Source organism: Diadema setosum, chromosome 22 (assembly GCF_964275005.1).
Source record: "Diadema setosum chromosome 22, eeDiaSeto1, whole genome shotgun sequence".
Classification (NCBI taxonomy): Eukaryota; Metazoa; Echinodermata; class Echinoidea; order Diadematoida; family Diadematidae; genus Diadema; species Diadema setosum.
The window spans coordinates 20,806,346-20,832,690 of NC_092706.1; the positions used below are offsets into that span (position 1 = coordinate 20,806,346).

At 38.0% G+C, this 26,345-nt stretch overlaps 1 protein-coding gene across 1 annotated transcript in view; it reads left to right on the plus strand.

Moving 5' to 3' along the window:
- Positions 1-26,345, plus strand: part of LOC140245204 (uncharacterized) — a 315,944-nt gene that overhangs the window by 217,589 nt on the left and 72,010 nt on the right. The window contains exons 11-16 of the mRNA XM_072324793.1: positions 3,352-3,485; positions 4,274-5,864; positions 6,505-6,674; positions 7,853-7,989; positions 9,426-11,001; positions 12,855-12,994. Of these exons, the coding sequence (XP_072180894.1) occupies positions 3,352-3,485; positions 4,274-5,864; positions 6,505-6,674; positions 7,853-7,989; positions 9,426-11,001; positions 12,855-12,994 (3,748 nt within the window). The remainder of the gene's footprint in view (positions 1-3,351; positions 3,486-4,273; positions 5,865-6,504; positions 6,675-7,852; positions 7,990-9,425; positions 11,002-12,854; positions 12,995-26,345) is intronic.

The window sequence follows — 26,345 nt, forward strand, 5'->3', positions numbered from 1 at the left end:
GTTTTTATTTCAGTAAATGATGTGCGTGTCAAACCTGTCACACCTTACACAATTCATCTGTGATAAATGCATTTAGCTATTTGAAGACTTACCAAATGATATGAATATGTTTGGGATGATGCATTACAGCAGTGCATATACACATATATCTCTACACAGTAACCATTAAAAATACAAACAACAACAGACAGGTATTATTGTACAGTGCATTCTTGTTATAACAAATATGTTTATAATTCATAGTACAATGCAGTAGAAATTCATGTCCCAAAATTTTCATCTATGTAAATTCTTGAACTTCATTTTTCTGGTATGGCAAAACTTTGATATTACCAAAGAAAACTGCATGTCCAGAGGACTTGTAACAGAAATGACCTGTATAGGGATTCTTTGGTCTTGTTATGACAAGCGTTTAGATATGGTACTAGAGGGTGACTGCTGATATGTGACCTGCTACAACAAAAGGATCTGAAAGTCGGGGTAGGTCGATTATCTGAAAATGACATGACATTATTTCCTTTTTCTTCAGCTGTAATTTCATGTATAACGTGACTCATAAAAGTACTCAGTTGTGGAGATATTGGTGATTTTATGAGACCATGTCAAGTGGTCTAGGAAATCAGCATTTCGAGAAAACCGCCTTCAAAGTTTTCTTTCCAATGCAATCGGGATCACCTCTTGACAATAGAAGGTCTGCTTGTAGCAACTTCTTTGATGTTCATTCAAGCTTAGTGCCGCTGTCTACGCACGACCAATCAGTAACCAGGGTGCCACGCACTGACCAAAAAGATCACTCCCTCATTGCTAGGGGCAGAGTCTATCTGTGGTGCTAAATCCAAATCTTTGGACATGTTTCTGTTCCATTGAATGTCAGAAAATCATGGCCTAGAAAAATACTATTTCTTGCCTTTCCTTTGATCATTTAGCTTTGAAATTTCTGCAGGTGATAGACAATACATTAGATTAAAAATTATGCCAAAAACAGAAATCTGATCGTTTTGACCGATTTTGATGATCTGACTTCCAACTCAATTTTCTCGGCTCAGACATCAGTGACTTTAGGATCCTTTTGTTGTGGCGGGTCACATATAGTTGCTGAACTTGTTGAACTGTAAGCCTCCATGCTTGAAAATGAATTGGTGTGAAATGAAAAAAAAAAGAAAATAACGAAATTCAGTTTCCCTCTGGGACAGGTGTCTAGGCCTAAATACAGTATGCTAGCAAATTGCTGCACCATTATTCTGATATGTCAAGTTGAATTTAGAGTGTGCATTGTAGTTTTGTGTTACACTGGACACAACAGTGGGCCAATTTTTATCTTAGGCAAATCTCTATCTCTAACAGTCATATGAATATTCTTTTTTTTTTTTGAGGGGGGAGGGGACTTTTTTTTTTTCTTATAGTGACTCAACAGTTTATCACCGTATGTGTGTGTTTGTATGTGCACTTTGAATGTCACATTGAACCTAGCAGTCTAGGTTCACCTTTGCTACATGTTGGAGAAAAAAAAAGTTGATGCTGATATTGCCAAAACTACACTGTCACCTGTAGCTGCGACAAGATTGGCAAAGCTCGCTGTCATTTTATGCACAATTTTTATCTTTCTTTCTTTCTCATAAGAATGCCAGAAACCTGTGTGGTTGTCAAGTGTATTACAAGGCCATTTTGAATGCAAAATCATGCCACATGTTATGGAGAGATTTGAAGTAAATATTTTAATACATAGAAACAGATTGGTTTGCAGGCGTAGAGATATACATGTATGTTGTGTAATTGCAGATACAGATGATATTGCTTCATACCACTTGCGTAGAGAAGTGTAGTAACAGGTCAGATGACTTCTTACACAACAATAGAGGAATATTCCCAAAATTATTGCATCATCACAAACAATTATTATAGCATAAATGTTCTGTCTTTATAAAATACAATTGTCATAATTTTCTTTTCTCACTAGACACCGATTATGTACCTTCAAGTACCATCTCTGGGATTTTTGATATTCATTGGCTTTTGTGTAACTAACTTGACAAGTACATTTCATCTAATCTCACAAATATTATTGCGAAGAAAATTTGACATTTTTTTTTTTCAAATCTCATCATTATATATGTTGCAATTGTACTTATTTTCACTTTGTCTTCTTATCTTGCACTGATAGCACTATCAATTAAAATCTTCTTTTTCTAATTCATATTTTCACAAATAAACCACTTCTCTTGTGTTAATCACTTTATGTGTGAATGCCCTAATTACAGGCTTATCTTTGTATTTACTGCATTGAATATACCAAAAGCTTTTCATTAGATTTTTTTTTTCAATGTCATAGAAGACAGTCACCCTACAAATTATCAATAATTTAGACAGATTTGAAGGAAGTCAACCATTGTGTGAGATTACCAAGATAAGCTTGAAAGAGACAGATACATACTTGCTGTAAGTGCTCAAGTCCAGGTTCATACTCTTGTTTCGTGAATTCCACTTATCTTTACAAATTTGAGTCACATACTCTTTTCTTCTGATAATTGTGGGCAAAGAGGACAACATTTAAGCAGAATGGGATCATGCATTACATTTATGTTGTGATATCATTAAAATGTATTCTGTGTGAATTATGACAGCTGAGTGTCACGGTAATAGGAAAGAAATTTTGTTCAATATTGAGAACACAAATATGAAGTCATGGGCAAATCTTTCATAAGTGTGATATGGGATGAAAGTTATTGATCATCATCTCAATAATATTAGGGTTCTAGAATCAAGCATGTTTGACATAAAAAGGCACACAGAATGAGGTTCATTTTGATGTTTTTAGGTCATCCATTGGTTAGGAAGGGGCAAATTTCTGTCATAATGTTTCCTCACCTGTTACAATTAACCCCTTCCAATACTGAATTCTGTAATGCCAATAGATTTAATATGCAGGCCAACAGATTCCTGTACAGAACGGGTTAGGTCACATGAGGAGCATATGGAGTCTCTTTTGAACCAGCAATGTCATGCAACAGCCAATGGCAGTACTTATCGTCATTCATCCTATTCAAATCTATCCAAGATATTTTTCACCGTTCAGAGAAAATATTTCTTCTCCTTCGAATTTTTGAGCATCGATTAGTATACCTTTAATGTGGCTTTCCCTGATTTTGCAACACAAAGTTCTCTGACATTATTGCCCTAATGCCTTTGACAACCTCATTGTGCACCATATGTTTGTCTCCCTTTCCAAACAAATGCTCTTTTTGCCCTAGAAATTTGTAAAATGTTCCATAAGCTGTTCACATTGTCCAAAGTTTCTGACACAGAAAGGGTTAATCTTCCACCTTGCATTCTACCCACCTTCTACCTCACCAGAGTCCAAGGCACCGGAGCCACCTGCCAGGTCGCTATCAGAGAGCAGTGCCAACAGCAAGCAGACGAGGGATAAGAGAAAACGACACAATCAGACCATCACTGCGGAGGATATTCACAAGGCGAGCCAACTAAAGGTAAATGCTGCTGTGCAAAATGTCTCCTACCAGAGAATTTAGGGTTTACTGTTGTAAAGTAAGTCTTGTAAGTGAGGTTAGTCTTTTGAGAAAATTTCACACTTTTAGCCAGCAGCAGACAGCTCCCTGCATACGGGGCAATTTTTCTTCAAATTTTCCCTCTCTTTTCTTATCCAGATATTACTGATTATTATCATTGTGCAATGAACTCCTTTTCACTTTGTCAGTTTTGAATATATAATCATTACATGTGTATTCCTAAGATGTAATATGAAAACTGCACTCCTGTTTTGCTTTAAAGGGACCGTATAGTTTTGGTTGAGACCAAATTTCAGGTTTGTAACATTTTTTTGTGAGATGATGAGAAACCTCTTATAAAATATGAAAGAGCATGTAATTCCATGAGGATTTCAACATTTATTTGATGAAAATTGGTTTTGAAATGGCTGACATATCCAAAACAGAGCGATTCTAATAAAGTGTTGGACTGGTCTTTTATTACGATCACTTTGTTTCACTTTGTTTTTGGATGTTTCAGTCATTCCAAACCCGATTTTTATCAAATAAACTTTGAATTCCTCTTAAAATGGTATGCTCTGTACTATTTCATTTAGTGTTCTCTTGGTATCTCACAAAAAGTTAAAAGCCCAATTCTCATCTCCATCAATACTGTAACTATCCCTTTAACTACGGTATAATGCCCTTGCACAGGAAAATCTTTGTCATCACAATTCCCTATCAGTTAATATCAAAGTCATTTTGCACCATTGTCATTTCTACATTCACAGACAACTTCAGAACCAACCACCTCTGCTACAAAAATTGAACCTCAGGAGAGCAAAAAATCCACATCACCTTCCCATAAACCAACTCCAAGTCCTCGAGGGATTCCATCCTCACCGAAGCCAGCTCCTAGGATCATCAAACCTCAAGGTGAAACCGAGGCAGACTCTCCGCAGGAGCCCTCTCCAAGAACTCTCAAACCTGGTACTTTCAAAATAGAGACTGTGACAAAGACTGATCTTCCGAGCAAAGCGAGTGCACCAAAGAAGCCGGGAGACCAGAGTGCCACAACAAAGAGGGCACCATCACCGTCGAAGGACGCTGGGCGGAGAGATAGCGGTAGTGCTGACAAGAAGGTAGAGAAGAAGAACACTCTAAGCCCTGCCGCAGCGAAACATTTATCATCATCAGATTCGGAGTTGGATGGAGCGAGCAAGGTCAGACTCAGGAAGCCAGAGATTCCAAAGGTACTGCAGGACGCCACTCAGCAGCGAAAGAATTCCAACAGTAGTGAGTCATCGGTGTCGCCGACGAGGAAGGTCAGAGGGGGGAGCTTCTCACAGCAGTCAACAGACAGCGATAAGAGTGGCAGCATCGAGCGGCCAAAATCAATGCCGCTAAAGGACGTTACGAGAGTGAGTAGTAAAACCAGTCAGGTTAAAACCAAAGGTGCTACAGACAGGACGGGGACTGATAAGAGAGTATCCTCATCTCCGGAGAAGAAGAAGTTGACAAAGACACAGTCCTCACCTGAGCGCAAAGCACACAAGAAGTCTGGACTGCCCAGCTCACCGGAGAGGAAAATGTCATCCGGGTCATCCTCCTCAGCCTCCTCAAAGGCAGGCCAACTTGATAAGAGGAGTTCTTATCCACCTCCTAAACCGGCTTCTCCGGATAGGAAACCGCTCTCCAGAAGGCAGTCGTCGCCAGAGAAAAAACTCACAAGGCCTCCCTCACCGGAAAAGAAGGTCACCAAAATCTCATCCACGTCGTCGTCCTCCTCATCCTCATCAGAAAAAAAGCTTGCAAGGCAAGCATCAGTGGAGAAGAAGACCACTCGACCGTCATCATCACCAGAGAAGAAGGCAACAAGAACAACATCCCCAGAGAAATCAGTGAAAAGGACGACGTCTCCCGAAAAGAGATCATCAAAAATTTTGTCGACCGAGAAGAAAGAAGCGCGCCAATCTTCGCCGGAGAAGAGGCCGTCAGTGAAGCGAACGACATCGCCCGTGAAAAAGTCTTCAGCGATGAAGGACGCGGAGAAGAAGCCCCCAAATGGAACCATGGCAGGCAAGGCTCAGAAAGAAGCAGACAACAAGAAAAGGAGTGAAGCAAAGACAAATGGTGTGATAAAAGAGAAGACGAGCAAAACATCCAAGAAGAAAGACGAGGATCCAGCTCCTGTTAAGGAGGAGATCATTCCGACAAAGGTGGAGGTCGTCGAGGAATCGAAACCTCCACTTCCGGAGCAACCACCGCCCGCAGTGACTGTGACTAGAGTGGCCCCTGCTCCAGACCGAAAACCAAGTCAAGCCAAGCGGCTCAGGAGCAAAACCATTGAAGTGGAATCACCTCAACGATTTGGGCAAGCAGGTCAGTTAGTACTCACATGCACTCCTTGTTAACATTTTTTTTTTTTGCATATTGTATGATGCACAAATTGGAAACTGAACAGGTTACTTACATGGAAGTAAAAGCCTCTACAAGCATGTACTCCAAGCCTTAATAATTTTTAGCATTGATGTGTGTGACTGTACATACAGACACTATTTTATCATTATCTATGCCTTTTCATAGTCACTGTATCATTTTGTCATTGGACATCAAGTCATGGACTTCTTAAATGTGGCACAATAGACCACTCTAATTTTGCTTTTAAACAGGTATGATGTATGTAGATAAAAAAAAAATAAATATGATGGATTACCATTTCTGTCATGTTCACTTCCTTTTCTAGTCAATTTTAAATGAATTAGATGAAATAAAACAATATGTATGAGCAGACGTTAATCAGGGGTGATACTGCCATATCAAATCAAATATATACAAATTTTCTCTATTTAATAGGAAATGTTCCTTTTTATCTTTACATCATCCCTAACTTCATCCATCTGCAAGATAACTTGTGGATGTTGTAACTAATTTGACCAGTCACTAACCTTTTAGATTTGAAATGCAAAAGAACCGTATGAGGAAGATGATGGAGACCAATTAATTTGTATTTTGGTTTCAGACCCCAAGAAGGAGGCACTGGCCACCAAGGATGAGGATCTGTTTGCCATGATGCAGCTCAGGGCTCAGCAGATCAAGGAGGAGGAGATGAAAGAAGGGAAAGCCAGCGAAGAGGAGGAGGAGGAGGAGCCAAGCAGCGTCTCCGAGGAAAGACCAGCAGATGTGATCAAAGTGAGGATGAGTTCTCCCTATTCATGATTACCGTTTCCCCGCTGCAAGAGAAGGAATGATGCTTGACTGAATACCCCCCCCCCCCCGTCATTTATCATAATTTGCAATTTTGCTAAGACTGTGTATCAAGAAAAAAAAATGTCAATGTGTCCCCTCTTACTTCAGTGAGAGGAACATTTTTGATCAAATTAAGATATTCAGTTCCACTCATTAGTAAATCAGATGAATGAAGGATTCTAACACATTCATCTTTATATTTGGTACATTTGTGGCATTTTGATATTTGATATTTGTATATTTGATATTTTTAATTTTGCCACCTGACTGATATTTGCAAAATTAAGAACTTGAAGAAAATATTCCTCCTGTGGTACAAATGCACAGCATATTTTTTTTCAAACATTGGATATGACTGACCCTTCCTTCCTCTGAGAAGGATTATACTTATTTCTCATTTTGTCTATCATATGATTCTCAAATGTAAATACAATCAATCTAATAAATTGTTTTACTTGCACGAATTTCAATTCAAATCAGGAGGTCATGGTTTGACTCCAGCTGGAGTATGTATGCCCTTGATTTTTTTTTTTGGTCATTGCTACTACTAAAACACTGCTTTAATAATTCAGTGTTTATTTATGTGGATGAAGGGCAATATGTCAATCAGTTGCAACGTTTTAATTTACAATATAACACTCGTGAAATATATGGAATAAGCAGACTGAGTACTTTACATTGTACATCTTATCATACCAACCATTGAGTTCCCTATGTCTGTCCTACATCAATACTCCTTCCTCTGTTCTCTTCAATGATGTAATGAGGAAATGCTATTTTGTTTCGCAACATCCTTTCAAAAGTTATTAGAGTTGAAAGTGAAGAGAATGTATTAAGGGTATTTAGGAAATGAAAAGAGGTCTCCAAGACTAATTACTTTCTTCTACACACACAAAAAAAAAAGTGTTCTAGATCCCAGACCTTGACATAATGTAAAAGAAGAATTACACTTTTTGAAATCATGAAAATCCTAAGAATGACTAGGTTGACCTATTTTGCTTATTTTGAGTCCTCATGTAAAATCAGGGCGTGCATTTTTTTTTTTTTTTTTTTTTGTTGGCTTTGTGATACATTGTCACATATGATAGTATTCTCTTGAATTCTTCATACTTTGATGCCAGGTCTCCCTGAAGGACAGGATGCAATCTTTCAAGGCTAAGGAAGCTGAGAGTGCGGCCATGCCCCAGCCCAAACAGACACCAAAGAAGACTCCCAAATTTGAGGTCATCACAGACAGGAAGAAAACCCCACCTCCAAAGTAAGATATCTGACAATGGGGCCCATGAAACCTACATGTAGTATGCTTGCAGATGAAGTTGTTGCAGCAAAGAACAGTTGTGACAGGATTTCTGAATTGGTAAAAATGAACATAACTTTAGGTGAAGTAATCCAGAAAGGGCATGTTTGGTGGATTGCTTTTTTGATCATTTTTGAACAGTAGAACATGTTGTAAAAGATACAAAATGCACAGAAAGTGACACAGATGGTTCATTCACTTACATTGTTTCCCAGCAGCATATGAAGAGTTTGTTCGCAAAAACCGATAAGTCCATATTTGCCAAATGGAGATATTTGCGATTAAAGGTCAAGAAAAATAAAGGAAATAATAAGAGAATTTTTGCTTCTTTTGACCATAACTTCAAAAATGTACCTTTATATGTAGTGACCAATATATCATTTAAAAGGTATTATTTTGTACTTTGTGACAAAGACCGTACTTTAAAATCTTCAAAAATGGACTTATCGGTTTTTGCAAACAAACTCTTCATATGTTCAGAAAGAGACAAATAGATATACTAACTTGTACATAAACTGTATCTTTAATGCCTTTTAGTTTAGGGTGCAGTGAAGGTAATGGATTTGCATTCCTCACATCCTTAAAAGTAGAAGAATATGAATTACTCTTCAGTCGTCATGGTGAAAAGGTGCATTATAAAATTGGTTCGGAAGTGAATGCAATTTGATTGGTCAATTGCCATGTAATTATTTCTCACTGATCGCATGCATATTTTCCTTTCAGTCATACGTTCCTTCATCATTGATCCAGTAATTTCGGGATGCATGATTTTTTTTCCATCTACCTGACAAGTACCAGATGCATGATTTGTCCATGCATCTAGAATAAACTACTGTCAGCATACAGTGTAGCCACAGTTTTGGAGTTTTCAATACAGTTTATAAAACAGATAACTCACTGTTTTGTTTGTTTGTTTTTTTTATTTTTTGAATTGTGTATGCACAGTACCCACTCATCTACACCTCATGGCCCGAATTCATGAAGGTGGTACAATTGTAACTACATATGGTTTAAATCATGGACAATTTGTATGGAGCCCCAAGTGTCACATGGCCTACATTGTATTTCGTTACGAAATCAGTCATTTCGTCGACTAAACGACAATTTCGTTAACAAATTGGTAATTTCGTTACGAATTGAAATGATCATTTCGTCTGACTGATGACTGATTTCATAACGAAAAAGGCATGCGACACTTGGTGCTCCATACAAATTGTCCATGGTTTAAACCATGGTTTCAATAGTACCATTTTCGTGAAATTAGGGCCCATGGGTTCAAACAATTCTGGGGTACTTGTGTACACAATTCCTAATGACCCACTCAAACCACTGAGTCATTTGTACAACATTGAAAAATACAGAGAGTATTCCTTTATGCTTTTACCTATGTTTCACAGAGTTGAATCAAGTGAGGAAACCAAAGAGAGCGAGGAAGAGGCTGACCAACTTGCCAGCCTGAGCCTCTCGGAAAAGATGAAGATGTTTACTCAGATCTCTGCTGCCAGGAAGAAGGCTGTGGAAGAAGAAGCCTCCAGGGTCAAGTCCAGATCACAGAGGTTCCACCGGACGAGGGGTAGGGAGCGATACCAAACCCAGCCGGTGACACCGGAAGAACTCACCTCAGCCTCATCCCTTGCCAGAGACATGGCAGCGCAGGCAGAGAAGGAGCAGAGAGAGGGGGAGGAGGAGAAGAGGAGCGAGGGAACTCCAGAGAAGAAGGATGAAGATATTGCGAGGGAAATCAAGAGGGAGGAGATTGAGGAACCGATGGATACGCAGGAGAGGATCCGGATGGAGATTCAAAAGGAGAAGCTGAAGGAGAAGGCGAAGGAGGAGGAGTCTGCGGAGTCGGACGACAGCCGACTACCATCGATGGCAGAGGAGGAAGAGCAACCTCCAGATGTTCAGGAAGATGAGTACTCTAAGTTGTCACTGTCTGAGAAAATGAGACTCTTTAAAGAGAAATCAGACTCGCCCACCGTGCCACCGCCCAAGGTGGAACCTCCAAAGAGAAAACGCCGCAGTGAGTCGCGGTTCAGAACGCAACCCATAACGGTCGAGGAGGTGAAGAAGGCAGCCGTTTCACCACTGGCGAAAAGCTTTTCACGCCCTCCCAGTATGGAGATCTTGGGTGCTCTGCCCCTAGCTGGACAAATTTCATTAGTCTATGGAGACAATGCGACTGGTGCACCCCCTCCAAAAGCAAATGACAAAGATACAGCAGAAGTCAGAAGGGGCTCCACTTCAAATGTTCCCGAGCCAAGTCCAGCAAAATCAGTACCCAAGGTGTCGGAAAGTTCAACTAAGCCCCAGTCTTACAAGGAAAGCGTCAAGAAGCAAAAGAATTTGGCTGCCCTGATTGCAAGTGAAATCAAAGAGACATCACAGACAATTGATGGTGAGCAAGATGAGGATGCATCCCACCCGAAATCTGAGGCGGTGGACGAGAGTATCAAGATGGCAAGGTTGGGTCTTGAGATGTCATCACCTGTTGACGAGGAGACAAGTGTCCATGGAACCTCCCCTACTAAAGAAACAAAGAAAACTCCATCTTTGCCAGACAAGAAGGCCACATCACCACAGTCCTCACCCATCCCGCAGAAGAGGACCGCAAGTCCAAAGAAGCAGTCCAAAGTCTCAAAGGGCAGGGAACCTTCTCCAACATCCAGTCCCGAGCGGAAACCCAGCAAGCCCCAGCCACACCCAAGAAGTCCGCAAAAGATACGCCGCACCAACGGAGCTTCAACATCCCCGCAGCTCACCAAAGACGCCTCGCCCACCTCGTCCGGCAAGGCACCCTCATCTCCCGCCCCACCTCCGAGGAGATCCAAGATGGGTTCGCAGGCATCGATGAGGCACCAGGACTCCAGGGATGGAGACATTTCGAGTGGAGGAGAGGAAGGGAGGTGGATGAAGAATGGCACCGCTGCACCGTCGTCCTCGGAGCAAGCTACTCCACAGAGGGACAACAAGGTGAGAAGGGTCTTTGGTTTGTACTGTTCCAGTGTATGGGTAGTGGTAATATTGATGCCTTGATTGCAAGAACCCTGCATCATTTAGGAGTTCAATAGTGTGTCATAACGTCAACCCATATAAAGGCAGAAATCATTTTTTTTTTTTAAGAAAGAAAAATGTGTGTGAATTTGAGTTTGCCAACAATATAACCTTTACAGTTTTCTAGATTTAATCATATTAAAAAAAAATCTTCTCTGCATGGAAGTAGGCCAGATATGTATTGATTTAAAGTTAAGTAAAAGGTGAATTAATGTCTATCCTTCCTCTCCTTATCCCAGGTTTTTGATTGTTTGATTGTTTGTTTGTTTGTTTGGTTTCTTTATTTAAATATTTTGTTAGTTAAAGCCAGAATTAACACACTTCATCACACACAAGCATTAAACAAAGCTTGTGTACCAGAGTTGACAATGTACGGATATTTCCAACAGAGGGCGACAAACATGTGGCCTGTAATTGAGTGCATCAGCACCAACACCAGGAGATTCATACTGTAACTTAACCTATTCAGGACGAGTCTCATACTTTGGCATGTGTCTGTGATGAATGAGTGTTGTAGTAAAATCAGTCCATCTTTAACAAGTTAAATTTGTACTCATATGAGCTGCCTGGAAGTATTACTTATCACTTCAACAACCAAAAAAAAAAAAAGCTGAACTTATGAAGACCTATAAAGGAGAATGTCAAACATTTAAACTGGAATGGAACTTTTACATTTTTAATATGTCCTTTTTTAATGGATAGCAACATTTCCCCAATCTTATTCTATTGAATTTAAGTCAATGTGTGTGTATGTGTTTGTTTTATGTGCACAAGAATTTTAGAGAGGTGATGATTTAAAACAGCTGTATACATATTCAGGGCTGGTTTGCTTAACAACAGATATGTGACCCGCTACCACAAAAGGATCCAAAAGTCGGGGGAGGACAATTTTCTGAAAATGGCATGACATTATTCCCTTACTCTTCTACTTTAATTTCATATATAGCACAACTCATAAAAGTACTCTGTTGCGGAGATATCGATGATTTTATTAGCCCATGTCAAGTGGTTGTGGAAATCAGAGTTTCGAGAAAAACGGCTTCAAAGTTTTCCTTCCGACGCTATACCATCATGATCAAGGGAAGGCGAGACAGTTTCCACTGCTTGACAATAGAAGGTATGCTCCTAGCGACCTCCGCGTTGTTCATTTAAGCTTAGCGCCAGCGGTCTATGCATGACCAATCAGTAATCAGGATGCCTCGCACTGACCAATAAGATCATTCCTTCGTCGCTAGGGGCGGAGTTTAGCTGGCGCATTAAATCCAAATCTTCAGACACGATTCTGTTACGTTGAAAGTCAGAAAATCATGGCCCAGAAAAACGCTGATATCTTGCCTTTCCTTTGATCATTTAGCTTCGAAATTTCGGCAGATGATAGACAAAGCATTAGACCACAAAATTATGCCAAAAACAGAAATCCGATTGTTTTGACCAAATTTTGATGATGTGACTTCAAACTCGATTTTCTCGGCTCAGCTGTCAGCGACTTTAGGATCCTTTTGTTGTAGCGGGTCACATATGGTGTTGTTAAAGCAGTTACAAATAGAAGAGAGAAAATGCATACACCAAATATAGAATTAAGACTACTGAATTCAAGGAGAATGAGCAAAAGAAAACACAAAAGAAAGAGTTATCTGAATGCTGTATCACAAAAGTTTCTTTGTTTTTCACTGAGAGAACATCGCAGAGTTACTTTGTCTATTTGTTTTCTTTTTGCTTATCTATTGTCTTATCTATCAAAACTATCAAATGCAACTTGTGTCACTCCAAAGGCGGACCAAATTATGGAAGATGGATCCAGCTCGGAGTCGGAGCCAGAGGTACGAGCGCGCGTCTCACCCGTTACAGAAGAACACGTTGCCATCATCAAGAAGAAGCAAGCGCAGAGAAATGGCGCGGAGAAGCGGGACAGGTAAGTCCAGCTGCTTGTTTGTTTACTAATTGAATTTGTGTGTATGTTGAAGTTTTTTTCTTACTTGTATGTGTGTGTAAGTTTGTCTGATGGTGTTCCCACATGTTTGTGTGCTTACATGTTTGTGAGTTTTGTTCTTTTCACTTTGAATATTTTCCATGCTTTTTATGTTGTGTGTATTGTGACATCCTCGCCTAAATTGTGGTACTTTTTCAATGTTTGTTGTAAATAGTAGTCTTGAGATGTATTGCTGCAAGTTCTTAAACTTTTCTGAACAAGTGGAAAAAGAAAAATATTGAACTTCTCAAATGCTTCAGATTGTTATGGAAACAAGGAGCCAAACTTTATTAAATAGTTTCTAACAAGAGATGGCGCTCTGCTGAGTCCAGCAATCTGGCATGCAACAGTCTTTTGCATGGGTGTGCTTGCTATGTGGTAGGAAGGTAAATATGCAAAGAGCTGAAGTACATGACATCTTTTCTAAATTTCATTTGTTTGTTTATTTAGTTATTTTTTATCTTTTTATTTTTATCTAGTGATGGAACAGTCATACAGTGTAGTTGTAAGAGGCAGCATGACAGCATACAATTTTCACTTTGAGAACAAGACAATATTCAACTGAAAGAAAAAGAAAAGAATAATGATGAAAAAGAGAGAAAGAAAGTAAATGAAATAAGACAAAACAAGACAGAAGTGACAATAGCAGTACTGACAATAACAAATACACCAATGTAGGAAAGCTTGGGTTTTAGAGAGGTGTAGAGAGATAGTGAACAGTCAATAAAATGAAACAAAATAAGCCAAAGGAAGACAAAAGTAATGATTCCAGTACCAACAACAACAACAACAACAGCAACGGTCGAGAAAGAGAACATTCAAATAAGACAAAAATAGTGATGGCAATATGAACGACAACAAATGGAAAAGCTTGTGTGAGAGAGGGAGGAGGTTGAAAGAGAACAATCATGCAATAGAATTCTCCAGTGTCAATTTCAATTTGAACTGAACCCTGTGATTCATTGTTTGGGAGATATTACAGTGCTGAAACCCCCCTTGGTGAATCAATGTCCGCTCCACATTGGATTTCAACCAGACGTCATAGAGCGAATTGGTCTGAAAGGACAGAGAGAGTCATGCCCTCTGTTCTACTTTCAATCCAGTGGTCAGTCACTTGGCTCCTGGCCACTGCTAATGACCAGTAGAGATGTCCAAGCATGCACACTTCATTTGTTTTTGTTCTGTTTTTTTTTTTTTTTTGTGTGTATGACCTTGAAAAACTGGTGCAGTGGTGTAGATTTTGTTTCGTTTCCAATATCTGAGAGATTCCTTTGGTGTCATCTCCAAGATTGGCTGGATTGTTCAGCAAATCGATGGTCCAAGAGCATTTCATCTGATGAATCCTTACGTTGTGATCATACAAAAGATGAATAGATGGCAAGTACATGTATGCAATATATTCATAATTGTTCTTCACAGAACAGATGCCTACAATGAGATTTTTTTTTTTTATTTATGGCAGAAATCCATAAGCATTAAGCAGCATGCAATCATGATCACAAAGTATACACAGAGATGAAAATGGAAGAAATAATCAGTAATGTCATGGGTTTGAAATGGGTATATGCAGTGGAATAATGGTAAGCATTGTTAGTTACAATTTATGAAAATTATTCATAATGCAATATCAGAATGGTATCAGAAATGTCAGTGTTGCAGATTGCTTTTGCAACATCTGAGATAATCACTATGTAGATTTAATGATGATAATTATAAATCTTGCTGATGATACTGTTACGGAGGTTAACTTGGACTAACGAACCATCACAACCACCAAAAATCCCCAGACTCTCATACAAGGTGTATGGTCGATGTCAGTCACCTTGTCAAACTCTTTATTTACATCTTCCTCCGTGGAACAATTAAGTGCCCAGAAATGATAGTACAATGCACATGCGGGTATCTATAACAATACCACTGATTGATGATAATAGTAAAAGTGATGATTATATAAAGTACTTGCTTATATTTAGTATAGTATAATTATCCACATTATCTTTGTTCAGCATGATGGGCAAAGTACAAACCATGAATATGACCCCCCCCCCAAAAAAAAAAAAAAAAAAAAAAAAAAAAAGTAGTAGATTGAAATGGTGCATCACTTTGTGGGGTTGCCTTGGCTGTTTCCAGTCAAGAATTCTGCGTGTAGAGATTATAGATTCCAAATGAGACTAATCTCCCTTCTCAGTAAAGCTCAGCTGAGGTAAAGAGATTATGTAATGTGTCTGGAAAGGGGACAGTTTTAGTCACTCTTTATTAGTCACATGACCTTATTGAAGATGAGGAAAGACAGAAGTGTTGTAATCGCATTTCACATCTTTTCTTGGCACTGAAGGAGTCTCTAGAGTTAAGGAGGTGGTGACACTTGTAGTTGTTATGCTCAAAACACCTAGACCAAGAAGTGGCTTGTTAAGGGGGTAGATATCTCCAGTGTACATTAATATACATTTTTGTATTTGTCCATGGCTGTCTTGATGTCATTGTCAGCTGGCAAACACCATTACACTTCAGTCCTAGGTTTTACATCACTACTTTTGTCACCGATCTCAAGTACTGGTAGATGAGTTTTGGGGAACTGTATATTTCCGTATGACATCATCGTTTATTATTAGATTGTTACGGGACCTATAACCTGGTTTTTCAGTATGAGAACTAGCAAGGGTGTATATTAATATCTCTCCTGGGGAAAGTGTCAGGACACTGCATGGAGTCACAGAGCATGTATGCAGCAGGAAAGGGAGTATAATAAATCATATCAAACACCTGTTAACTCTTTACCATTTCAAATGTCTGCAACCACCCTTGGGCGCACACACTGATACGCAGTAACAAAAGAAATAAAAAGAAAAAAATGAAATGAAACCCGGAAGTGGCACCAGAAATATTAGTCACGCCCCCCCCCCCACCCTTTACAGAATTCCTGGATCCGCATGTATGTTTGGGTGCATTTGTGTGCAGGCTGCGGGGGGGGGGGGGGGGGGGGGGGAGGTGGGTTTACACTTTTCCCTTACCCAGTTCATTTCATCTCTGTATCAAGCTTCTCATGCACAGTTTAATCTTTATGTGATTAAACCACAGTTTGTTTGAACTCATGCAAAATATTTGCGAGAAGCACTGCTTCCACCACTGAGTACACCGGTAGTGGTTGACATTCTGAGAAAATCTTTGAGGTGATTACGTGGTTACCTCTGTCCAAATGTTTCTCATGCGGTTGGTTTGAGGCTCCATGGGCTCTACCTGTGCAGCACATTAAAAGTCACAGGCCCCTTTTGCAAACATCACAAAATTTTGCATGGTTGAAGAATATTGTCTTCAAACATCATGTATAAAATCTCATGGTACACCTCAGAAAAGAAATGAAAAACTAACCCCATGTCACTTGAGAATATACTCCCCTTTTGTATGGAGAATAACGGTTGGAATATTTTTTTTCGGTTCAAATACACTGTATGTTCACTGAAATCTATAGTATTGTTTTTCCCCTCCATCATAAAAAAAGTTTTTAGTTTTATCATTCTGAGGAAAGGTCTGAATTACCTACTTCTACATTATACCAGCTTGTGAAAGGAATCTGATTTTCAGGGTTACAAAAGGAACACACAAACTTTAAACACTTGAAATTAAAGAAGCTGGTAGGTGTACTAAAGTCATCATCTTTTTTCAGTCTTACCACTTGCCCAATAATCATGACTTGGCACAAACACCCATTACCTCACCGATTACTTCATATGAAAGGCATTTCCTACAGATGTAATTTATATCAGTTCCTGTAAACTGTGGGTTAAATGAAAAGTCATTTTTCCTTTCATTTTTGATAGGTATTGATAGGTAAAGACCTTTATTAAGTTCATTCTTGTTTGGCACAAGACGAAATTTATTAATGTATTGTTTTCTTTTGATACATTATTCTCACCTTATTTATGGGGGAATCTAATTTATTAACCATCATCCCCCCCCCTGTTTATTGTTTACCATGGTTTTTTTTTAAGCTGTCATTTTTTTTTCTTCTCTGTTTACGTACTGCTGTCACATTCATCCTAATCACCAGCACTGTGAACGTTCTCATTTTAAGAGTTTCCCCCAACCCACCATCCCCCCCCCCCCAAAAAAAAAAAAGAAATCTGATGACTATTTCAGCATAGATCATCCCCTAATGAGGTAACCTGGTTGGGGACACAGCCCAAGCATACCACTGATGAGTGATAGTAGTCATGGCATGCTGACAGACATGGCAACACTAAAAACTTTTCTTCTCACTCTGGGGTAAAAACACAACTTCAACAATCCATAAATCAGTTTACCACTCAAAGAAAAAATAAAAGTTGTGGATCAGTGTCATAGGCTGACTTTCAGACCCTTTGTAAAATTTGTAGATTTAAGTAATAGATAACCAATGAAAAATGCAGATAGTTGAAAATGGTTTCATATACAGTACATACAAATAGCACTTGTTCCAGCAGATAATATGATACAGCATCAAAAGTATCACTTATGAGTTTTGTTTGAAATATATACAGTTGATTGATATTCAGTTTGATATTCTTCATTTGCTGTCAAAGAACTTATACAGAACATAACTCAATTTACCAATTTTCATTGAATTATTAAGTATTTCAAATGCACTTTGATAAACACACACAATGATAAAAACAACAACAGTAATTGTAACAAGGGCAACAGGAACAGCAATATTAACATAGGGAAAAGAATGGTGTTAAGTTTAATCCACACTCAACAGTGAAGGAAGAACCGGAATTTGCAGTAAATTATATGCCTTGCAGATTGACATCTTAATATGAATGCCCAAGGGGTCAGATGTTTAATAAGCCGTTGGCCATCCACCTAGGGATATGTAATATGTGCACCCCCATGGGGTTGGCACTACAAGCACCAGGTGGTAGGGATGTGGTTCATTGCTATCCAAACTTAAAGGTCTTGTCAGCAAAGTCAAGTTTTACATATCTAAGTGCTGCCTTTTTCTGTTTCTTTATGTTTCATTTTCTTACTGTTGGTTTTTCTAGAATCTAAGATTTTCAGCAATGTTCAAGCTTTCTACTTTATTTCTATATATCTACAGAAAAACAAATGTATGGAATCTAGCTTCTGAATGAATTAACTTTTGAGAAAATTAGTGTTAAAGTCAGATATGCAAGAAGGTAGGGATGTGAACACTACAGATGTATTCACAACACCATAAATTGTAACATGCTTTTGATAATAGGAAAACCAAAAAGTGTCAGATGCTTATACATTGATACATTAAACTTTTTTGTAATGACAGACATTATATAAAGGCCTAATTTTCACAAGATCACAAGATTTAGCAGTTTTCCTGGTTGTATATCCATTGCATTTTTTTTTCAGTTTACAGTGAAATTGTGATGTGTCTCAAGTATACTCATTATACAATGTAGAGGTTGTTTAATTCTATGTATGAGGATTTCCTTAAGCCATGTAGATCAACTACAGATGTCTATTAAATACCCACAATTAAAATCATTCAATGCTGAGGTACTGGTATTCTGTTATCCTAGAAATGTTTTCATATTGGAATTTTATTGAAGATATCAATAAGAAGATTTAATCCAGTACATTATGGAGGGGAAGAATTTAGACATTTACTTAATGAAGAAGAAGGAAATATACTGTTGCCTTCATGTATCTTGTTTGAGCAATGTGATAAGACATTAGACAAGACTAGGACTGTTTTCACATGAACTGAGAGTGCATAATTTGAAACACGATTGTAGTGATGTAACAATAGAATCATAATTCAAATTGTGCAGTTTTGCCGTGTGAATACAAAACCGGAATTGCGGATGGTGATTTAAATCGTAGGTCCAGTCGTGATTCAAAAGACTGACCGGAGGTGTTTTTCAATCACAATTCGCCAAAATTACAGAACAAAACCTTCCAACCACTTCCGCAGAAAAAAAAAAGAAAGAATCATGTTCCTCAAGTGCTCGCACTGCAGTCAAAGCACACAATACTTTACCACTCAAAAATGATTGATGGGAACTCGGAAAGAAGTCAAACCTCCCCTCCTTGCTCTGAAATCGAGAACCGCAGAATCCATGAAGCCTTCCTCAGTTCAATTTCAATTAAATTTCAATTTTCATTTAATTTTTCAACAAAAACATATAGACATCATGTTTTTTTGTATCAGAAAATAAGGTTCTTATGTATGATGAAAAGTGTGTACAATAATTGTAGAACCTTACGATAATTATACATACATTGTCGTAAAACTCAAGTGATCGAGGGAGGTAAGAAATTTGCAAAATTCAACAAATGGAGGTGGTGTGTATGGATGGTAATTCAAATCGTAATTGTAATCATAATTGTAATTCAGCATTGCAATTACATAAATGTAAATTTCTCGACCGGTGTGAAAAACGGCCTGAGTAAAGTGTATCAAAGTATGAAGGAGCAGGGAAGGAAGTTGGCCCCAGTGTTCTGGGAATGGAAACCTCCACGTGTACTTGACTCACGACTTGCCATACGTCAGCTGGGCTCGTGCCACTTGGCTAATTGGTTTGACTCTGGGATCGGATCGAGGTAACAGTGGCGGTTGTGAATCATGTGCCCCTCAAGCCCACGCTACACGTTATGGTACTTTTTGTTCCCAGATGCTAAAACTTGAGCCATGTATGTTGCTTGATATGGTTGAAAAGATGTGCGGGAATTTTGCCAGATTGTTTTAGTCATCTACATATCTTTAACTGTACCTTCTGTACCTGTCATTTCATATCAAACATTGTCTTTCTGTCTATGTGTATTACTCTGTCTGTCTCGATCTGTTTGTCTGTCTGTCTGTCTGCCTGGCTCCATTTTTCGCTTTTTCTTGTGCTGACTTGCTCTTCCATTCCATCTCTTAAAGGGAAATCCTGCACCAGTTAAACTTTAGTCTGAAAAGAAAGAATTAAATTTTAGAAGCACAGCTGTGAAAATTTGATCAATATGGGATAAAACATAGGGAAGCTAATTTTGGCAAAACACTTCTCAAACAGTTGATATTACTATGTCAGTGAGTGAGGTGATGATGTCATCACCTCACAATGTCCCATTTATTGTGTACCAAAAAACTAATGAAAATACATTTTTTTTTCTGCTGTAAAGTATAAAAAATTATTTTATTATTGGCTTAGTAATCTCATCATGATGATCAGTCGTATACAATATATTATGATTTGAGACTGGTGCATGAATGCTTTTGTACAACAACAATGACAACAAGAAAATGAACTGAATTGATTGATTAAAAAAAGATATTCAAGCTTTTGTGTACAATTTACATGGCAAGTTTTGAGGCAATGACATCATCAACTTACTCATTTACATATTAATATTGATTGTTCAAGAACTGTTCTGAGAAAATAAGCAAAACTTCACAATTTGCATTCATTACTGTTTATCCTATTTTGAACAATTATTATTTTTTTTTTATGATGGTTGCTTTTAAAATCTTACTCTTGCTTTTCAGACTAACTTTAAATTGCTCCAGACTCCCCCTTTAAAGGGATGATTTTGACCCATACAGACATATGACCAATGCATCAAAATAGCAAGCTCGTGACATCAGGTTTTTCTGTTCATACATCTCCTGGTTTCAGAATCCATTGTGCTATAATAAGGTTTCTGAAAGTCTATTATTAACCCGTTTAGGACGGGCTGATTTTGCTACAGCACGCATTTTCCGTAGACACCTGCCAGAGCATACTCGGGACTTGTCCTCAACGGGTTAATAAAGACTCTGTTGTAGCTGGCATTCATTCGAACCATTATATCACATAATGCCATGAAACCAAGTAATGATGCAATGATATCTTCTGCTATGGGAGATGGCTACAGAATCAATCAAGGTTTTAGTTGCAGTCTCCTCATTTCACTTCAATCAATGCATATTTCAATACGGCCTTTGTGACTGTAACTTTCATGTTATTGTATTTCACACCTCGTACACCATAATTATGTCTTTTTCCTTCTAATAGTTTCTATGGATGTTAGTCGAATGGAATTGAAGTTAGTTGAAGAGCATGTGTAAACTTTTATTTTAGTAATCGACCATGAAATATTGCCACTAGGCTGGATGAATTTGCATGATCGAATGCTTGAAATGATCTCTTTCAATTCTATATCCATGATATCATGACAAAGGCAAACTGATTATACAAAATCAAATCAAATCAAATTATATCTCCCTCTGCAAAGGTACATAATCCATACACAAAAACACATAAATATATGTGAATGTATTAACATACACAAAATGAAACAAATGGAGTAATTAAAGGTATTCTTTGTTTTGTTGCTGTTGTTTGTTTGTGTTTTTTTTTTTTTTGTGCAGGCTCTTTACTATTTTAAGGAAACTTGAACCAGGTTATAGAAAATTGGCATGATTTTTGTGAATGATTTCTGTATTGTACTTTCTAATGCATGACAATTATATCCATACGACATATTACTCATATACTCTGGATAATTCCAAATTATCTGCCTATCTTTTAGGGGGTAAAATTCATAAATTGTGAATCATCTGTCTTCCTTATTGTGTTATTCATACTTGTGCAAAGCAATGCCATAATTTCATAACTTTGGAATGTGGTACGACCCCTCAGAAATGTGAGTGTCCCCAGTGTCACTAGCTTGGCTCCAGACAGCTGTAAACTAGGGAGAATGAAAAAAACAAAAACAAACAAACACAAACAAACAAAGGCAGGGAAAATGATTTATTTTGTTTGGTTTTGTTGTGTTTTTTTTTTTTTTTTTTTTTTTTTTTTTTTTTTTTTTTTTTTTGCTTCTCATTGTAGGAAGCCGTAAAACCCCAGGGAACCGTGTGTAATGAACCTCTGTCAAAGGTCGCGCAGCAATGTTTTCATCCCGGAGGGAATTTTTTTTCTTGCTGTTGTTAAATTTTAAGTATTCTTCTGTTGATTGCTTGTTTGTCTGTTTGTTTGAGTCACTAGAACAATGATTGCTAACATTTCAGAGTGTTTCATCATCACCTGATCAAAACTCACACAAGGACAGTGTTCCATTTGAGGTTGAATAAGGATATTTCTCAGAAACTCAAACTTTCAGTGCTTGGGATTTTCCTTACAATACCATTCTGTTGTCCAAACTTCAAAAGTAATAATTGCAAGTACTCCTACGGTATACCCCTATATTTTTTATACACTCTTTTCACTCTAGAATATGTTGCCATCATTAAGTTGTTTTTTTTTTTTTTTTTTTTTTGTATCACTCTAGTTAAGCTTTTCCCAATGGAACTGCACTAATTTGACCAGCAACAGACTTTGGCCAGTTTAATACACAGCAACAGACTTTAGCCAGTTTAATGTGAAAGATAATTTTATGTCTTTGAGTGAATTTTGCAGGAGATTAGATTTCTCATTGTGAAATGAGGAATTGATATTCTGGGATCACATGTTTATGGCTGTGAATAATTTACTTATCCATGTATCTAGAGTCATCTATTAATTCATCTATTTTTCTGTATTTATTGATCCATTGATTGGATGCTACCTTAAAATTCTTCCCCACCTAATGAGCTAAAGAGAGAAAATGATGATAGACCAAATAACTTTTGTTTGTGTCAGTTTCTCTGAAGAACTTTGCATGCTTTCTTTCTGTCTTCAAACACCTACTCACCCATTTTTGAGAAACGGGGGAAAAGAGTGATCAAAAGGTGGAGGAGGAGAGAGGTGACGTGATATAATCAGAGGATAGAAAGGGGGCAAGGGGAAGTTGGCCTTAAGAATTGCTGCCACCTGTGAACGAGCTCTGAATGAATTTTCTTCTGAACCCAACTGATTGAAGGGCTGATGTCATTTCTTCTCTGAACGGCCCAGTGCTCTATCTGAATGGAACAGGCCTTCAAAGATCATCACTTCTAAGTCTATTGATTTCGCAGCGGCATTTCTTTTCTCTCTCGCAGGAAAGCCCCACTGTCCTCCCGGTTCAAACAATTAAAATAAGGAGAGAAAGAAGCCATGCCCTTTCTATTCTTTCTTATTTTTTACTTGTTGTGTCTGTCCCTGAGAGACAATGTTTTGAGAGAGTTTGAAACAGCGGTTTGAGGGAGGCACCCCGCTTTAGTTCACGTGTGAGTCATGTCTCAGTACGCATGTGTGCGACAGGCTGTGCTGCAAGGGAGCTGGGCACCGACTAGTTGAGGACATTCGTGCAATTGATTCTGTCAGGGTAAAGACATCACTTGCCCCCCAGTTCAAGCTCTTTGGTGTTAAGTTTACCCCCCTCGGGACTGTCACACCTATACATCCATAGCCTTCTGTCAGGTTTTGCATAACTCCTTTAAGGTAAGGACTTTTGCAATCTTTTTTTCATGAATACATAGTTTGTAAACTTGTATTGCTACATCATGATTGTGTATTGTATCACTTTCATGCATGTCCTTTATCTGTAAAAGATCTCTCTAGCTACTTTGAAACAGAACTTGTGTAATGTGCAAATAGATTGATTTATGTCATCAGGAAAGGATAGTCAAGCAAGAGGTCGTATTATCTTTGTCAACAAATAATTGGTGTTTTTAATAGCATTTTATGTCTGCAGAGGTCTATGAGGATAGGGGTCATATGATGAATTTTCTCACAGTAGTTTCAGCAAGTCTTGCCTGACAAAGTAAACTTTCAAGTCATTCCTTGACATTAAATGCACAGTATTTATCCTCACGTCAAAGACGAGATGTGTATCAAAGTAGCCCTCTGCGCACCCACGCATGAACCCAAATCTAGATTGAAGTGTTGTTCAATGCCTTTCACACATGGCTTTTCTAATGCATGCTTCAGGGAATGGAGCAGCACATTCATGTGCTGTTTTGCCAACAAAAAGCAGATAATGTGTTTAACAAGACTTTCAATACAGTCCTTTTTTAACTTGTTGCCCATGACGACCTACCAGGTCATGTATAAGGTCTATACCCAGCAATTTAAGAATGTGGTAGGTAAGGTCAGACCAGGGAGGTGCCAGACACAAGCAATCATGCAAGAGCATTACACGGGGGGAGAGCTGTTTTGCCTGGAAGGCACTATATACGTAGTACATACCTTCTTGGTGTTACTAAGCACTAAAATCAATCGGAAGTTCAATCCAACCAATCTTTGAAACAGTTTTGGGATCAATCAGTCCTCAGAAGTTAGGAACTGTTTCAGTTTCAGTCATTTGGAACAATATCTTGTGCTCGCATTGCTACATTCTACAATACATCTTGAGTGTTTATGTATCCTTCCCAACTAGATCTGATCTGAGTCTGTCCCAGCTTTGGGTTCATTGTTTACCTCTATTATAATTCCCATATCATTGGAACAGGGCCCAGAAACATAATGTATATCTTCCTGGTATGTAATATTTTGTTTTTCATAGGTACAAGAGTTTAATCTTTGTGATTGTCAGAAAGATTCGGTGAGCATGGCTCGTTATGGGTTGCTAGCAGATTTCTGTCTGTCTGTGACTTTCCAGCCCCTCCAAACACACTGGCTGTCATGAGTATGAGATCTTTGTCTTCTAAAGCTTCATGAATATTATGTCTGATTTGTTGTTATTGTTACTTTTATTATCATCATTGTCATTTTGACCTTTACCATTATTATTATTATTATTATTATTATTATTATTATTATTATTATTATTATTATTATTATTATTATTATTATTATTATTATTGTTGTTATTATTATGATTATTATTGTTATTATTATTATTATTATTATTATTATTATTATTATTATTATTATTATTATTATTATTATTATTATTATTATTATTATTATTATTATTATTATTATCATCATCATCATCATCATCATCATCATCATCATCATCACTGTCATCATATTGTTTGTAATACTATTCTTATTACTTAGGCCTAGCCATATTACAAGCTCCACAAATATTTGCATGAGTTTCAGTGAGAAAACAAAAAATAAGTATAACTGTAGAAGGAGAGATAGAGAGAGATAGAGAGAGAGAAGTGTGGTCTTTGGGCTTAGGGAATTTACAGTGAATATTTCCATTTCACACCTGCTAGTACCCTCATGTAAAAATATTTCAGCCTTGCCTTGAGGCAAATTGATGAAACATCCATTTGGGAGTATTCCCAGAAGTAAATACACATAATATGATACAACCTGTCTGTCATGTGCTAAAAATATGAAACATCATGAAAAGAGACTGTACAGGTGTAACCAGATCAGACTTTAAAATAGTCTCAGTATTCAGACCTCACCATTTTTCTCCGCTATACCAAGTATCAGATGATCAGTCTACTTGAAATAAGTCCGCAGGTATTTTTTTTTAAAGCTAAACAATACAAATACTTACTCTGACAGTTTTCTATTTCATAGAAACGCAATGACAACATTCAGAATTTTTAGTGCTTGATATAAAATCTTGTGTTGATTGAAATTCATATCATTGTTTTTGCGATGTTTGTTTTACATCTACAATATGTGTATGTGGGCTTCATTGGCGAATTTCCTTCATGTTGACATGCTAAACAACATGCTGTGTTGGGTCTTCAACAAAATGACATAGAACATACAGTAACATGAATACAATATGGGCTGTGACTCTAGTGGCATACGCACATGACAGAGACGACTATTATTAGGATGCGTGCTGTCAGCTCTTCGCTTTCTCTTATCCATGATTAACCAACATGCCCTCAACCACAGAATGCTAATCTGACTTTGAAGTCTCTTTCCCCCTCATGTTCTCCATTGTTTTTGTTAAAAATAACTCGTCTTTCTTTGGAGGGTCGTTTGCCCTTTTGATGTTGTCTTCAGTGAATCCAATGACAATCACGAGGCAAACATTGGACAGTGGTCAGTTTGCGGTCTGATTCAAGGCTTGACCATCACAATCTTCCAGGACAAGACCTGTTGCATCCAGATTTGACCTTAAGATTATTATATCATAAAAGCAAAGATTAAAGAAAAAAAAATCTCTGTGAGTCGCCTATACACACAACTAGTTGAGAAGCTATGATTATGATACTAAATTGTGTCTGTGCCAAGGCAAGGGTAAAGTCTACAAAGTAATCATGACGAGGACAGTGCTCGTAAGTCATGTGTTTTTGCATGGCCATCATTATCAGGGTTTATCCATAAAATGAAGGTGGATGGCCATTGATGTGCTTTGATCTTTTATAATCAGTCATTTGTGGCTTTGATCACATCTTCAACCTTCAGGGCAGGGCAGCAACATGACTGGCCGTTGACTTGTGCATCATAACTGCAAGGATTGACCTCTAAATGTGACCCCTACAACAAAAGGA